The sequence below is a fragment of the Pelobates fuscus genome, chromosome 5, assembly GCF_036172605.1.
Source record: "Pelobates fuscus isolate aPelFus1 chromosome 5, aPelFus1.pri, whole genome shotgun sequence".
Classification (NCBI taxonomy): domain Eukaryota; kingdom Metazoa; phylum Chordata; class Amphibia; order Anura; family Pelobatidae; genus Pelobates; species Pelobates fuscus.
The window spans coordinates 76,665,867-76,682,508 of record NC_086321.1 but is presented as its reverse complement, the minus strand read 5'-3'; the positions used below and the strand labels follow the sequence as shown (position 1 = coordinate 76,682,508).

The 16,642-nt window shown below is 40.4% G+C and overlaps 1 protein-coding gene across 1 annotated transcript in view; it reads left to right on the top strand.

Moving 5' to 3' along the window:
• OXCT1 (3-oxoacid CoA-transferase 1) overlaps positions 1 to 16,642 on the top strand; it is a 99,125-nt gene that overhangs the window by 18,274 nt on the left and 64,209 nt on the right. Inside the window, exons 6-7 of the mRNA XM_063454007.1 lie at positions 2,794 to 2,900; positions 8,185 to 8,245. Coding sequence (XP_063310077.1) covers positions 2,794 to 2,900; positions 8,185 to 8,245 — 168 coding nt within the window. The remainder of the gene's footprint in view (positions 1 to 2,793; positions 2,901 to 8,184; positions 8,246 to 16,642) is intronic.

The window sequence follows — 16,642 nt, the reverse complement described above, 5'->3', positions numbered from 1 at the left end:
AAGCGAAAATAGAGCCAAAAATTAGGTACACTAAAGAAACAGGGGGGGTAACCCCAGAATAGACCATATCAAAAAGAGGGGGGTAGCGTACCTACACAGTCTGGAATTAAAGTAAAAAAATCATGACTTACTTAGAAATCTCAAAGATAGCGGACTATTCACTACCAGACATAGTACCGGATTAATAAAATAAAAAAAATTTATTCATAAAGACTTATAACAAAAACGATGTGTGGTGAAAGTTTCTGTGTACAAACGATGAACAAATTATGGGTATTAGAAATCTATACCCCGTTAAAAATACCTAATGGTATAAAAAGTCACAGTGTAAGCTAGAGTATAATCTATAGTTGTGTGCAACAATCGCTTACAAAGAAAAATTGCAACATACAAAAATAGATAAACTGTCAGAATTATCTAGTCTACCTAACCGTTGATGCCGGAAAAAAAAAAACCAGGACTGATTAGGACTTTGTAAGCAATTGTTGCACACAACTATAGATTATACTCTAGTTTACACTGTGACTTTTTATACCATTGGGTATTTTTAACGGGGTATAGGCAATTTGGAAACATTTACCAACTGTGATTTGAAATGCTCTGGTCAATTCTTTACCATTCCCTATTTTATATTCTAACTTTAAAAGCAAAGCACATTAAAGGAGGTTAGATCTTTCACTAGGTGGTGGTATTGGACCAGTAATCTTCTGTTTAACCATGATAATGTGTGTTTTAATTAAGCACTGTTTGTCAGCATTAAGATGTAAACTGATACATTACAGCAAAACATCTGTTTCATGGATAGGGGGGGGGGAGGAGGGAATAAATATAGTCTTTATATACAATGGGTTATAAGCTGGGACCTGCAGTGTTTGTCTTCTTATTTGTTGCAGATACTGGGTACATTGCAGTCTTAGATAGCATTACTTGTTTTATTATTTTCTTAATTTTATATTCTTCCTATATGTCATACAGACTTCTCTGATTTCAAACACTGTTAAACTTTAACTTTATTATACAAATGACTGACCCTGACACAAGTAAAACTTTTTGTTTGATTTATCTAGTAGTTCTGTTTTAAACATTTCTATTCCTCGTCAAAGGGTTACTCCAACCCCTTGACCATTTCAATACAGAGTTTAACACCATTGCAGACAGAGGTAATTGAGACTGACTAATGTTTATTCTATGCACAGAATGTCAATCATTGTCTAAGAACAGTCAGTTGACACTCTCAGACAATGAATAAACGGTTGGATTGGCATCGGGCGTCTGCAGCTCTGGGACCCTTTTCACCAAGGGGGCAAATCCTAGTAAAATGTTTGCCCATTAGCGCGGAATGGTACCAGATTATTCCTACTATGAAAGCCACTATTGCAGGTAGTGATGGGTGGATTATCGCTTTAATGCTAGTTATAAAGCAAATATTTAGCAACATTATGTGTTATGTGTTTATTGAATGCATTGATGCAACTTTTCCTTGTATGTGAACCTCTAGGGCAGCAATGGCGAACTTATGGCACGCGTGTCACAGATGGCACGCCGAGCACTCTGTGGGCACGCAGCCATATGTCGCTGGATCGCTTATGGGGGCGCAGCTGACACCGGTCAGCAGCCTTAGGCTCCCCCAGGCGGCAATGCAGAGTAGGCGTGCGTCTGCCTGCCCAAAACGGCAGGCGCCTACTCCGCTTTCGTATCTGTGCGTGAGTGGGATGGAGGACTGTAAGGGAGCACTAACTTACCTGCTGTTCCAGCACAGCTCCCTCCGCTGATGCTGCAGGGAGACTGGAAATGACGCCAATCAGGCACGGCTGCCTAATTGACGTAATTTCCGGTCTCCTGGCGGTATAAGCAGAGAGCCCGGATAGAGCAGTACTTAACAGGTAAGTCAGTGCTCCCACACCCCCTCACAGCAGCGGGAAGGAATCGGATCCACCAGGTAGGGAGCCTCGGTGGACTTCAAACCCCCCACCCGCACCAAAAAAAAGTTAAACATTATCTGTGCTGCGAGGGAGAGGGGGATATGCTGGGGAGAGAGGAGGATAATTAGTTCGGGCAACTGTAGGAGTTGTTTTTTCTAAACTTAAACCTCAGTATTTAGTTTTAATTGCCCTGTTGGCACTTTGAAGAAAAAAAGTTGTCGTGTATTGCGGTTTGGGCACTCAAAAAGGTTCGCCATCACTGCTCTAGGGTAATCTGCCCCTGTCACCTGAAATTGTCTTTACATAAATCTGTTTAAAAAAAATTAAATAATAAAAATCCTACTAGCATATTGTTATACTATAACCTAGATATTGTACCAATTAAGACCTGGCAGTTACTATGTGTGGAGGTGGCTGTCAAGGCCACTCATTGCAGTGACTGTTGCTACTGTAAAAAAAAAAAAAAAAAAAAGCTTCCAGGCCTGTTCTGTGAGCAACCAATTAAAACCTGACATTCAAGCCGATGAGCTGTGCTACTCGCGGTCTGCCATTAGTATGTTGAGGTTATCAATTAATCCATCGCTAATATAAAAATTGCAAGCCAACTACTGAACAGTATTAAAATATATCAGCACACGATCCATGTGTTTTTTGTTTTGTTTTGTTTTTGTTTTAACTAATTAATATCTGGTGACAGTCACATTAAGGGTTGTAGATTTTGTTTATTTTTTATTCCCCCCCTCCCCCTCTTTCCTACCAAGACCGGTGTTGAGATTTGTGAGATGCTGTTTTCTTATGACTATGTATGAGTTTGTATGGTAATTTTTGTAGAGACTTCATACACCATTTTCATGTTCTACCCTCCATCCAGGTCAAGGAATTTAATGGGCGACATTTTGTTATGGAGACCTCCATTACTGGAGACTTTGCATTGGTAAAAGCTTGGAAAGCCGATCGTGCGGGAAATGTTGTGTTCAGGTGAGAATCCAGGGGAGAATTTAGCCTCCAGTCATCAATGAACTAGAATGAACTTCTTGGAGCTTAACCTTGATGGGAAGTGTATAACACAGAGAAAGATGAGATTATTCGTATATTTTATTACTTTTTTTTTTTTAATTTTGTTTGATTTATATGCCACCTACATATTCTGCGGATCTTTAAAATTATAGAACGGACATATTAGAGGTGAAGGCCCTGCTCAAAAGAGCTTACAATTTATGAATACCTAAGAAAAAAAAAAAAAACTACCACTAACAGTCCCATGTTTGCAGACACTATGCAGGTTTTCATTTATTAAGAATTCTGAATGGTGCTACTAGCGCAAGCTTATTGAAATGGTTGGTTGGTTTGTTTGTTTATGTGTATGTAGACGTCATGCAGCTTGAATTGCTCTGATCACATCCATAGTTGTGCATGTTTTAAGTATGTGTTTAGATCATATTTTTACAAAAGGGAGTATCCAAACAACTTTTTTTTTTTATGCAAATTAGTAGGTACTTAAAGGTACGCTACACTAGATTATTGTCACTGTGTCCCTGCCTTCCTTCACATTCACCCAGAAAATGCTTGCAATAATGAATTAATGTAGTATTATTGACAAGGAAAGACTCGAATATAGAGTGCATTTTAGTACATAATATGCTATTAAAGAATGGGCCACCGAGCTAACTTTGCAGTTGAAGAATGACTCCCCAAGATAATTCCAAGTGTGCACTTGAAGTCACTGCAACAACTTGAAAACTACTGCTCTGTACCTCTCTCTCTCTCCATATTACCTTAAATTAAATCATTTCTGCTGATATTTAATTTACACCCCCTGGCCACAGGGTAAATATAGCATTTATACAATGTATGTATATCTCTATTACTTGTCATTCATGATGAGATTTCCCCCCTCCTCCCCTTCTTTTCTCAATTGTCTGTGAAAGTTCAGTTGCCTCATAGATGGTTTTGGTCACCAGGGCAACGCTGACTGGCGTAGCCTTGTGACAGATGCCTGCAGCATATCTGGCTTCTGCCTGGCACTGCGCATTCTATACATATTGATTTTCTTAATTTCTGTGTTTGAGGATCTGACTTGGCTGTCTGTTAGGAAACAAAACAATGTATTAATGCATTTAAACGACTGGCAAAAAAAAAACCTTTTTAAAATAAAATAGATTTAAGACGGGTCTTAAAAGAATGAGATTAATCTCGTAGAGCTCTATTTAACCCTGTAAGGGGGCATTCTATACATTATAACGCTCCCAGCTATATTTGCAAATGCAGAAGTTGCACTTCCAACTAAGCAAAATCAATTTCACCCAAATTTGATTGAGTGTGTCAGCTGACAAATCAGCCCAAAAATATATTACAAATAATATATTTTATTTTCCTTTTTCACAAAACATAAAAACATACTGGATTTCAACTATTACTATCAAAAGTAAAGTTGAAACTGGTTAGTAAAACACTGCAATATAGTGCTATTGACACAGCAAAACTAGTCTGCCAGCTTCGATTCATATGATTCCATTTGGGCTTCTAGACTTTGAACCTTGCCTGCCATTCAGGGCCGGCGCTTCCATTAGGCCATGGGTCAATGTGCGTGTTTGTGTCTCTCTGCATGGGTCAGTGATTGTGTTCCTTTGCGTGTGTCAGTGAATTTATCTGTACTAGGGTCACTGATTGTGAGTATGTATGTATGTGTCCGTGATTGCATTCAAGCACAAAGCACAGTATTAATTAAAAAAATATATATATACTTTTAAAGGCTTAGTAGAGAAGTGGCGTAGTAGAGAAGTAAAACAAGAGATTAAAAATAAGAAAAGGGCACTTAAATCATTTTAATTGAACAAATCCGAGGCATCCTATATAAGATATAAGGAAGCCAATAATGTTTGCAAAAAAGACAATTAAAGTGGCTAAACTAGAAAATTAGAAATTGATAGCCAAAGAATCCAAAACCAACCCCCAGAAATTTTAAATAACTATTTTTCTCCCGTATATATTATTGAGGATCCCATGGCAAGATATATGCAAATGATTGCTGCAGAATACTTGCAGATAACTTGTGCTTGGATGACTCGAGACAAGGTGCTACAGCTGTTAGTGAAAATTAATGTAAATAAAGCTCTGGGGCCTGATTGGTATTCACCCATGAGTACTGAAGGAGCTAAGTGGGGAAGTAAGTGAACCTCGATATTCAATCTTTCAAGATTCTTTTGTTTCAGATATTGTACCGGAGGATTAGAGGAAGGCAGATGTTCCTATATTTAAAAAGGGTTCAAAATCCTTGCCTGGAAATTATAGACCTGTGAGCTTACCTTCTGTGACTGAGAAAATATTTGAAGAGCTATTAAGGGACAATATTCAGGAATTCATTGGGAAGAACATTGTTACTAGCAATAATCAGCATGGTTTTATGAAACATAGGTCATGTCAAACTAACCTAATTGCATTCTGGGAAGAAGTAAGTAGAAGTATAGATCAGGGTGTTGCAGTGGATGTGATCTACTTGGATTTTGCCAAGGCATTTAATACTGTTCCTCACAATAGGTTAGTGTTCAAACTAAAAGAAATTGGTCTAGATGAATATTCTTGTTCTTGGGTAGAACATTTGCTTAAGGATAGAGTACCATGAGTTGTCATTAATGGTAAATTTTCAAGTTGGACAAAAGTGGTAAGTGGTGTCCCTCAGGGTTTTGTTTTGGGACCGCTTCTATTTAACATATTTCTAAATGATCTTTAAATAGGCATTGAAAGCCATATTTTAGTGTTTGCAGATGAGACAAAACTTTGTAGAGTAATAAAATGTGAGCATATTGCTTTGCTGCAGAGGGATTTAGATAGATTGGGGGACTGGGCACTAAAATTGCAGATGAAATTGAATGTAGAGAAATGCAAAGTTATGAACTTCGGGGTCAAGAATGCACCAGCAACTTACACCCTAAATGTTAGTGAATAAGGGGTAACCACACACGAGAAGGATTTGGGAATTGTTATAGACAACAAATTAGGCAGCAATATGTGATGTCAATCTGCAGTTGCTAAGGCCAATAAGGTTTTGTCATGTATAAATAGGGGCATAAATTTTAGGGATGAAAATATAATTTTGCCTCTTTATAAATCGCTGGTAAGACCACACCTTGAATATGCTGTGCAATTTTGGGCACTTGTTCTAAAGAAGGATGATATGGCTTTAGAAAAAGTGCAAAGATGAGCTACAAAATTGATAAAAGGAATGGAGCATTTTAGTTACGAAGAAAGGTTAAAAATTGTTAATCTCTTTAGTTTGGAAAAATGACGCCTCAGAGGGGATATGATAACATACAAATATATTCGGGGCTAGTACAAACCATTATCTGGAAATCTTTTCATAAACAGGGCTATACATAGGACACAAGGTCATGCATTTAGGCTTGAAGAAAGGAGATATAAGGCAAAGAAAAGTTTTTTGTTTTTTTTCGTTTTTTTACAGTAACCACTATAAGGATGTGGAATTCTCTGCCTAAAGAGGTGGTTTTATCAGAGTCCATTCAAATGTTTAAACTGCAATTGGATAAATCCTTCCAAAAACATAACATACAGGGATCTAATTAGTGTGGTAATAGCTGCTTCATCCAAGCAGATATCTAAATGCCATTTTGGGGTCAAGAAGGAATTTTTTCTTAGTTTGACGCAAAATTGGAAGCGCTTCAGACTGAGTTTTTTTTTGCCTTTGTTTGGATCAACAGCAAAAACATATGTGAGGAAGGCTGAACTCGATGGACGCAAGTCTCTTTTCAGCTATGTAACCATGTAAAGGAACACTATAGTGTTAGGAATATAAACCTTTATTCCTAAAACTATAGTTCTTCTGTCCCTACATAGATTCGATGGACTGTGTAAAAAAAAAAAAAAAAAGCTTGCCTTGTATATTTTCCCAGCGTTCTTCCCCCTCTGAGCTATAGCTGGCTCAGGTTTTCTACGGGGAATACCGGGTTTTTAGTCTTTCGTGTTATGGGCCAGAAGGCGACGGAACTCTTTTCCTACGCATCTTTGCACATTGGCGTTTGCACACTTTGCACACTAGTTTTTAGCATAAATTGTTATTGAGGTTACAAGGTGGTCATTAGTTGTCAGCATGCTCGGTGACTGGATCAGTGATGCTTATGAACAGTTGCCTTATGCATTTTTGTAAGTTATGAGAAAGCCAGATAACTCTGCATAACCCTGTTGTCTGCAAAATTCGCATTGATTGTTATTCAGTAAGGTGAGAATTGCTGAGAATTGAAAGTAAATTCAAAGTCAAAATAGCCAAGCTAATTCTCGGTCAGATATTCTTCTTATTTTGCTATTTAGGCTTTTTCAAATTGTGGCATTTACTTTTGAATGAGTGGACATATAAACCACTGCCTGCTCTAAGTGATGCCTATAGACAACTGCAAATGGGCCATTGAAAGCTGCAGAGTAGTAAGTTTCCCCAGACATTTACAAGCTGTTTGTAATATAAAAAATGCATTATTTCATTGTCACGAGTACCCATGCTTGAGTCAAAAAAGGGGCATATATTTTACTTGATGAAGCGGCCTTTAACAAATTGTATCTGCACATTTTAGGTGTTATAAGGAAATGTAATTTACATTTCTCATGGTTTCTGCAAAACCTGAAAAGAAGGCTTCCTTAACAAACTTCTAAAATAAGTACTTTTATAATTTGGCATTTTTATAAATTAACCTTATCCACCCCCAGACAGCCGGTCATGTTATTTCCTGGTTGCTTAGCTCAGAGAACCTGCTTAGCAAAGACCTATCATTGAGCTGCATTGTGAAGTCAGTGATTGGACAGCCACAGACAGTCTGGACAGGGCTGGAAGGGGAGTTTGCAAGAGACCTGACGATTTGTTTTGTTTTTTTTGTTTTCAAGCTGTCTTCAGATAAATGCATAATTAAATGTGTGTTTTCATTGGAATATATCTACTAAATAGTGATATATATACTATTTTATATCAATTTTTTTTATTTGAGCATTTGTCTCTTTAATTGAGACATATTGTTAAAATGTCAATGTGCATTTTCCTCAGTTGACTTAACAACAATCAAGGAAACAAGGCATCATAGAAAAGGAACCTGCATTAAAACACGTGGAAAAACAAAACATTTATTAGTTTGACATACATGAATATGTTTCTACACTTTATTTGAAAAGAAGATACAGAAATATGTTAAAAACGCTATGTAGAGGAATATCATTCTTTAAACATGTCATACATTCTTTTTTATTGTTATTTTTTTTTAAACAGAAAAACTGCAAGAAACTTCAACCAGCCGATGTGTAAAGCCGCTAAAGTGACCCTTGTTGAGGTGTGTACATTTCTTTGCAGCTTTATCTGTATATCCAATTTCCACATGCATTTATGTAGCTAAACATCTTCATATCCATTTGAAATCCCAACAGAATGTACTCCTCATTACTGGCACCTCTCAAATTACAGTGTAATCTGCTGTGCAATGTTTGCTGCAGCTCTAGGGAAACTGTGATGAATTTCAACCTTTTTTCCCCTCCTTTCACAATTGCATTGCGCAGCTCTCTTGTAGGCTTTTTCACTCAACTCAAATTTGGCAAAAATGTTGTCTATTTCCAGCTAAAATTTGCAATTACCTAACAAATATATGGTTTATTAATTAACCTTGTGCCATGACAATTACACAGGTTTTCATTCGTGTATCTACCCCCTTTACCTGTGTTAAAATATATGTGCCAGGGTATACGTAACAATTATTTTTTTTTTAAATGTGTTATTTAAAAAAAAAAAAAATATATATATATATATATTTATTATTATTTAATGTCCACAGCCTTACAGTAACCTTCATTAGTCATCACAAGTGACCTGGAAATGTTTGAATCCACGCTTTCCTATGGGGAAATAGCCGATGTTGGATGCCCTCATGCAGAGCGTGAGGATGTCCAGTGTTCGTTACCGGACCAAAAGTCCGTTAACACCCAGGAAGAGCTTCTAGTGGCTGTCTAGTAGACGTCCACTGGAGGCAGACTAGTGCTGCAATGTATACATTGCAGTTTCTCTGGAACTGCAATGTTTTGCATTTCAGCACTAAGTGCAGTAGGGACAGTGCACCCAGACAACTTAAATGAGCTGAAGTGGTTTGGGTGCCTATAGTGTCCCTTTAATTGTATTTTGGATGTTCAGGTGGAAATTAAGATCCTAATCATAATATTTTAATGATTGAGATATAAATATAGATATGCATTCGTATATATTTACGTGTGTGTGTGTGTGTGTGTGTATCATAATTTTTTTTAATTTTTTTTTTCCCAAGATGAGCTGCTTTGTTTCTGAAAGTTTCCTAGAATTTTATTGTTCATAAATGATGGAAACAAAATGATAGCTATTAAACACTGTGTCTGGCACCTGCTGTCTGTAATGAGCCACCAGCTGGGTCATAATACCTCTCTGAAGGTTAATTAATACAAAGTAGTTAAAAGCCATCTCCTTGTAAAACTGTTTTATTTAGAATATTTCCTGAAAGGGACAGTGACGTGAAACAACCCTATACATTAGCAGTAAGCCTAAAAATGTTTTATCCCTGGAATTGGTGACAAGCTCAAAATAAAGCAAATCAAAGGGAAAAGCTCAATTTCCTGTCACTTACTAGCTCCTGCTGTCTTTAAATTCACTGATTCATAAGTAAACTCCATTGCTTTTTTTTTTTTTTTTGATTATAGCATATCTCCCCACTCTGCAGATATGCGTGTTGGCAAGCTTGGGAGTGCGTTCTCTTTAGATTACTGTGATTGGTTCTGGTTCCATGCCAGCACCCAAACATTCTGTGTAGTACAGAAACATGTTCGATTTACAGAGTTCTGCTGGACATTCTGGTGTGTTTTTTTTTTTAATTTTTTTTTAAATTGTGTATTTATGTTTCACTTTCCATGAGCATAAATGTTAAATTATGCTAACGGAGTGTTCCTATAATCTTACTTTTAGTAATGACAGGGGGCGATTATTTGCATATCTCTCTTTACTGAAGACTTCCAGCAGCACAGAACAACCAATCAGAAAATATTTAAACTTTTACACAAAAGGCCCTGACACACCCAGCTCTTCCTCTTTCTTTGTAGCGAACCAAAATTAAAGTTTCAAACAGAGTCCAAACTGCGAACAATCCAACAGAAATCCAGAAATAAACTTGTAATCCAGGCTATGGTAGTGGGAACATCCAAAGTGTCCGTAGAATCCTGAAACGAGGTATAATGTGTGAAATACACTGAAAAGAAACAGAAAGAAGTGTAAGGCAACTGAAATGATGATATCCATCATCCAACAACTGTATATCAATTAAGTTCAATAGATGCAACGAATATAATGGTAAACCAAATTTAACAGTCATCATACAGAATCCTAGTCTGATCTAAGCTTCTTAACAACATAACTAAACATGAAATATACAACTGCGTAGGGTGTGAAAAACCTAGTGAAGTTAGCGAGAAGCTAAAATTAGAAAAGGATAAGAGCAGAATGGAAATTACCCAGAGTGGGAAACTAAGTAAGGGCAGGAAATATTCGCCTCCTGTCATTACTAAAATTAAGATTATAGGTACACTCCGTTAGCATAATCTACAATTTTATCACATGACAGTAGGCTTCATATTTGCAGTTTTAACGCCCAGAATTGAGGAAAGTAAAAAGCGTGAGAGGATCGTCTGAAATAAAACACACGGTCAGCGATGCGCCCGCCAAAAACGCCTGAGAAGCCGCAGCCCTGTGAACCGAATGTTCACCTAAGCTAGAATCTATACTGGCTAAAAAATGTTTTTCCCCCAAACATTCCAGGCGGAGATGTAACCTTGTCTAGTGCTTTAGATGCCTGCGATAAGTCGTGGACCGTCCAGGCTCCTGGAAAGTGTCCAAGCCACTAGGTCTGGTTTCCCTTCTAATACCAGCAGATGTTTTCCGTCTCTCCCCCGAGGTCCTGTCAGGAGGAGGGGAAATGCTGGCAAAATAAGTGGATGGTCCTAAACAATTCGGTAGATCCGGGAACCATGCTTGGCCCCTTCAGAGGAGAATGAGGAGAAGGAGGCATCCTCCATGGAAGCGGAAGTGATGTATTCCCCCTAGTCAGCATGGCAAATGGAGGAACGGTGTAGGCCTCCTTGTCCGGCCAATTCTGTAGGAATGCATCCACCTCCTCGCATTCCGGGTCTGAGAGCCAACTGAAGTACCTCGGGAGTTGGCTGTTTGTCCTGGAGGCAAACAATTCCACTTGCAGAAGGCCCCTGAGATCCATCCGGGTGTGAAACATTGAGTAATCTAGCCGCCAGTCACTGGGGTCTCGCCAGTGGCGAGAGAACCAGCCCACCATGAGGTTGGTGACCCCCAGGAGCTACTCCGCCTGCAGCATGATGTTGCGTGAGAGGCAGCATTTGTAAATGTCCTTCATTTCTTTAGTCAGGGAACGGGATCTGGCTCCTCCTAGTCGATGTTTCGAACTGCTGAGATATTGTCCACCTGGAGCAGGATACAACAATCTGAGAGGCCTTTGGCCAGACTACGTATGGCAAATGATCCAGCGACCAACTCCAGGCAATTTATATGTAACACAGTCTCTTCCTCCGACCACGGACCTCCTGTGGATGCATCCGCGCAATGGGCTCCCCAGCCCCAGAGGCTGGCATCCGACTCCACCAAGAAATCCAGCGATGGCCCAAATATTGCTCTGCCATTCCAGGCTTGCATGTATAGTAGCCACCATCTAGGTTAACGTGCTTCTTTAGCTCAGCTACAAACCCGAACAAGAGGCCCTTTGCCAGGGGCCTCAGCTCTTTGGAACCCAGTTCCAGGAGTTTCAAATCCGTTCTCAGAAGTGCCGACCTGTGTCTCTCTGTGCAGATAGCAGCGTTGGCGTTGCACTGAGAGACGCAGGGCGGCATCACCCTTTGGTTTGGGTGGGGGAGCGTGGCTATTCCTCTCAGGATAATCATCACCAGTACAGTTTCAATCACGTACTTGAAGTGTGTTTAGGGCATGTCAGTGGGCGTACGGTAGTCGGAGACGCACTCCAGGTACCAGGCTCATTGTACAACTGGGGCTCATCCAGGAATTGGCTTGTGTGTGTCTGTTTTTTTCAAATAGGAGTATAGTGCCAAATAAGAGGGGCTCACCCTCCAGGTGTACGAAAGGGGGGGGTTTCTATAAGTGAAATGAGACGTGGGAGTCTCCAAATTTGTGAGGTGGACCCCCAAACATGCCCATTTATTCTAGGGTGGAATCAAAGTTGCCATTGGTGACATATACCGCAAAGGTGCTCACCCCAGTTGTACGTCAAGGCTGGGACCCTCATGGTCAGCAAAATACAGGTGTCTATAAACAGCATGATAAATAGGGGGGAGACTCCTCGTGCCAGTGATCGTGTCACATCTGATCTCTAGGGGCTCACCCCATGTGGAACAGAGGGCACCCACAAATGGCAACAGGTATATAGGCAAACTGGCACAATGTAAGGGCATCTAGCACAGAATGCAGCCCTGCAATTAGGTACACCACAGAGCGTGGTACATAAACCGTTAAGCAGTTGCAGCTAACAGGTTGTGGTCCTATGTGACAGTAATCCCATAGAGAATGACGTGTGTGTGTGTGTATAATAAGCACTCCTTTAATGGCATACATTTAATATATTTCCTTTGCAAAAGGTACCTTATGGCAGTTAAGCAGGACTTGTAGGTTCCTTTTTAATAGGCAGTATATGCCAGCTGCAGATAGAAGCGCTTGTCGGAGGGTAGTTGAAGGTCCAGATCGCGGAAATACAACTCTGGAGGGAGGGAGAAAATGGGCAACGTTGTACTTGCGAGATCCAAGATGGCCACTGTGCACAATACGTGGCGGGGTCTGTGGATTTGCGGGCCCACCCACTGGCAAGTAGTGCTGGCACCCCTTACCACCCCTACACCTCACCACAGATGGCCACAAAGGGATCGAAAGACAATTAGAAACGTGATCGCTGCACTTGCTAGCCGGGAGGGGCTAGGGAGGCAGGACTGACCCTGGCACCAGAGAAAGAAGGGGGTGAGTAGGCCTCAGGTTGAGGAAAAGGGTGATAGTGAGAAAATTACAAGTCTGACAGTAGTAGGTGGCAGCAGAATAGTAGGTACCATGTAGAACCATAAGAAAACTAATATGAGAATGCAGTACAAAATACAGTGTAAAGTCAGGAGGACCAAAAACTCTGACCTGTGCTATGACTGGAGCAGCAAAGAAAGAGGAAGAGCTGGGTGTGTTGGGGCCTTTTGTGTAATGTTGGAATGTTTTCTGGTTGGTTGTTCTGTGCTGCTGGAAGTTTTCAGTAAAGAGAGATATGCAAATATGACGCCTCCTGTCATGCGATAAAATTGTACATTATGCTAGTTTTAGTGTACCTATAATCTTAATTTTATTAATGACAGGAAGCGAATATTTGCTTAAGTCTCTCTTTACTAGAACTCCACAGCAGCACATTAACACAGAGAGTAAACAACCAATCAGAAAAAAGAGAGGAAACTATAAAACTCCCTTCCCTACAAACTACTTCCTCTTTCAAGCTACGACTTAACAAAACAGTCAGAAAACAATGGAACAAATTAACAGTCCGGTCCGTCTCTTGAAGGAAATAACGACTCCCAACAAAATTCTTCAGCCAAGACGGAAATTAAAGTTTGGTACTATCACGGAAACTACACTGAAACAAGAGAAACAGAATCGAAAAAGGTGATTAGCCAATGAAATGTACATATAAAAATACATGCAGCCACCCAGTTCAAAATCAGTCAGCACCACCAAACAGTCTAAGATTCCTACCCTAGACTGTAAGAAAAAAGTGTGGTGATAAGGTACAACAATAAGCATTTGAAGAACAGTATACCTACCTAGTATACCCAAATATCACTAGATAACATATGCAAACAAGGGGAGAAAAAGGGTGGGAAATATTTGCCTCCTGTCATAGGCAATATTTGCTGTTTCAACGCTCAGCCAATAAAGCAAACAATGCATGTTCCACAGGTCTGAAATAAAACTGTTGAAATATGTCTTCTCGAGACCAATTCGCTGAACGTAGTCAAGAAGGGAAGCCTAGGAGTCACAGCGACCTTGTCTGGCAAAGGGGGCCTGGGACATTCTGCCCTCAACCTCTTCCGTACTTCCCAATCGAGGGGTCTGCGGACCCAATAGTGCACAAACTGCGCCAGATGGTCGGGCAAGGACCATTCAGGAGACCTGGGGTTCCGAATGGTACGTGGGTCGAAGAGGGGTTCGCCCGTAGAATCCAGGAAAACGTCCTCTTCTAGGGGAGCGCGTAGATGTTGCGTAGTGAAGCCATGGGTTTCCCTTGAGTATGCAGAATCGTACGGGTCCTCCTCGCCCCACCCGCCTTCGTCCTCCGAGGGAGATTGGTCCGCCCGCCATTCATCCACACACAGCCCGATATAAGGAAAAAGGTTGTGATAAGATATAAAGATCGGAGGGAAGATAGACAGGGGTGTTAGAATCCCAAGATACAGGCAAGCAAAAGAAGGCCCACAAATCAAAATAAAATAAAATATACAAAATAAAGTAAACTAGGGAAAAACAAAATACAGAAAAAAACTATAAATATCCAATTAAACTAAATATAATATAATGTAAATAAGCAATATAAGATCCCACAGCCACCCACTATGAGCAGAAGGCAGTGGTACTCTGACCTGTACTGATGTGGAGCAGCAAAGAAAGAGGAAGTAGTTTGTAGGCACGGGAGTTTTATGGTCTTCTTTCTTTTTTCTGATTTGTTGTTTACACTCTGTGTTAATGTGCTGCTGTGGAGTTCTAGTAAAGAGACTTAAGCAAATATTTGCCTCCTGTCATGTAATGAAATTGAAATTCTTTTTATTGCAATTGCATGAAATTTTTAAAAAATGTTCAATGATCTTCTAACAAATCTAGAAAGAACTTTTGACCAATCTACAGTTTCTTTAATAACTGTTGTGCTATTACTTTGTCTGTTAAATGTTATCTAGATTTTGTTTTTCCTGTTAAATAGTAAAAGAACAGGCTGTTGTAAACATTTTACACTTTGCGGCGATGTTCCTCGGTGCTGGATCAGACTCCGCCCATGCTTCTCCTGTGACTGTCAGGCGGCAGGGGAGACCTAATGCGCTTGCAATAGCAATAGCCCCTGTAGTATCGCCCGAAGTTCAGAACTGCTGCCGCACAGTAGGTGTGGAGGCTGGAGACTGCAGCCCAGAGAGGGAGCAGCATGCATGACAGAGAAGAGGCTGGAGTGAGCATGCAGCAGCTCACTCCCATCAGCCTCAACTTACATTGTGGTCCTGGTGATGTTGGCTAACAGGAGTGTGGCTGTGATGTATGTCAGATTGTGAATGTGTCACTGTGTGTTTATCAGTGTGTTTTCATGTGCCAAGTTGTGTGTGTGTATCGGAGTATGTGTGTATTTGTGTGTCAAGGTATGTGTCACTATGTGCATCTGAGTGTGTGTGTATGTGCCAGTATCGGAGTGGTGTATCTGTATGTCGGACCAACTCTCGACTCCCGATAACGCCGGCTGGGTAGTGGGACCATCTCCACTCCCAGTGCTGCTGGCTGCTGCTGGGGAGAGAGACCGGTTGTCTCTTCTCACTTTAAATCCTGCTGCCGCTGGGGAGTCGGACCGACTGTCTTGACTCCCGGTAATGCTGCCTGGTGCTGGGTAGTGGGACCAACCATCTCCACTATCAGTGATGCATGCTGCTGCTGGGACAAGGGACCTACAATCTCCTCTCCCGGTAACGGTAGCTGCTTTAGCAATATATATGAATGTGGCCTCCATTCGTTTACAGACATGGCATACGGCCCCTTAATGCGAAAAACGGTTGCTAACCCCTAGTCAACAGGGCAAACATTTTTTCATAATGGGGGATTTGCCTTGCTGAATATTAATTGTAGGGAACTGAAACCTTCGTAACTAAAAGAACCACTTCTCAAATTGTGTTAATTTTGCCCGCTAATTTCTGTAATGAGCTGGGCACCCTGTTAGTATATGGTCTTATTCGCCAACACAGCTAGATTTTGGCTTCATTTACTACAAACTTCTGTCTTCATCTGGGACTCCAGATCTTCCCTATTTTTTTTTTTATTTTTATTTTTTTTATTTTTTTTATTTTTAATTCTTTATTTTTGAAGTGCATATAGGAATCATACGTATTACATATCAGTAAGAATTTCAACAAGGATATCAATTGACAGTTATTAGCATAAGTATTATATCACTGCACTTTTTTTTTTTTTAACAGAATAAGACTGCGACATCTTGCGCAAACAAGCTTTGTAAAAATACTAGTTTAAACTGTGCCTGCCAAGTCAGGCTTGCATCACATAAGAGTTGAGTGGAGTGTGGGTAAATGTCAGACATTTAGTGGCACTAACACCACCAGTCATGAGGGTATGCCAATTACGTAGTAAGGGCTGTATTATAAGGCTAGGCTGCGAGAGTTACCGCTGGGTAGTGATACTCACAACAAATGACAGCCCGTTTGGCAGGGCGGGGAAGTGACAATCAAATACATTAATGCTAATTCAACAGGATGAGACTATAATAAAATTACTAGGTCGCTGCAGCCATAACCGTGGGTTCGCACGTCCACGGTAGGCTGTTGCGATTAGACAGGGAGCCAGTCAGCCTCCTCCCTGTCTGGGCAGTATGCCACCTGTTGGTGGGCCAGGTATTTAACCG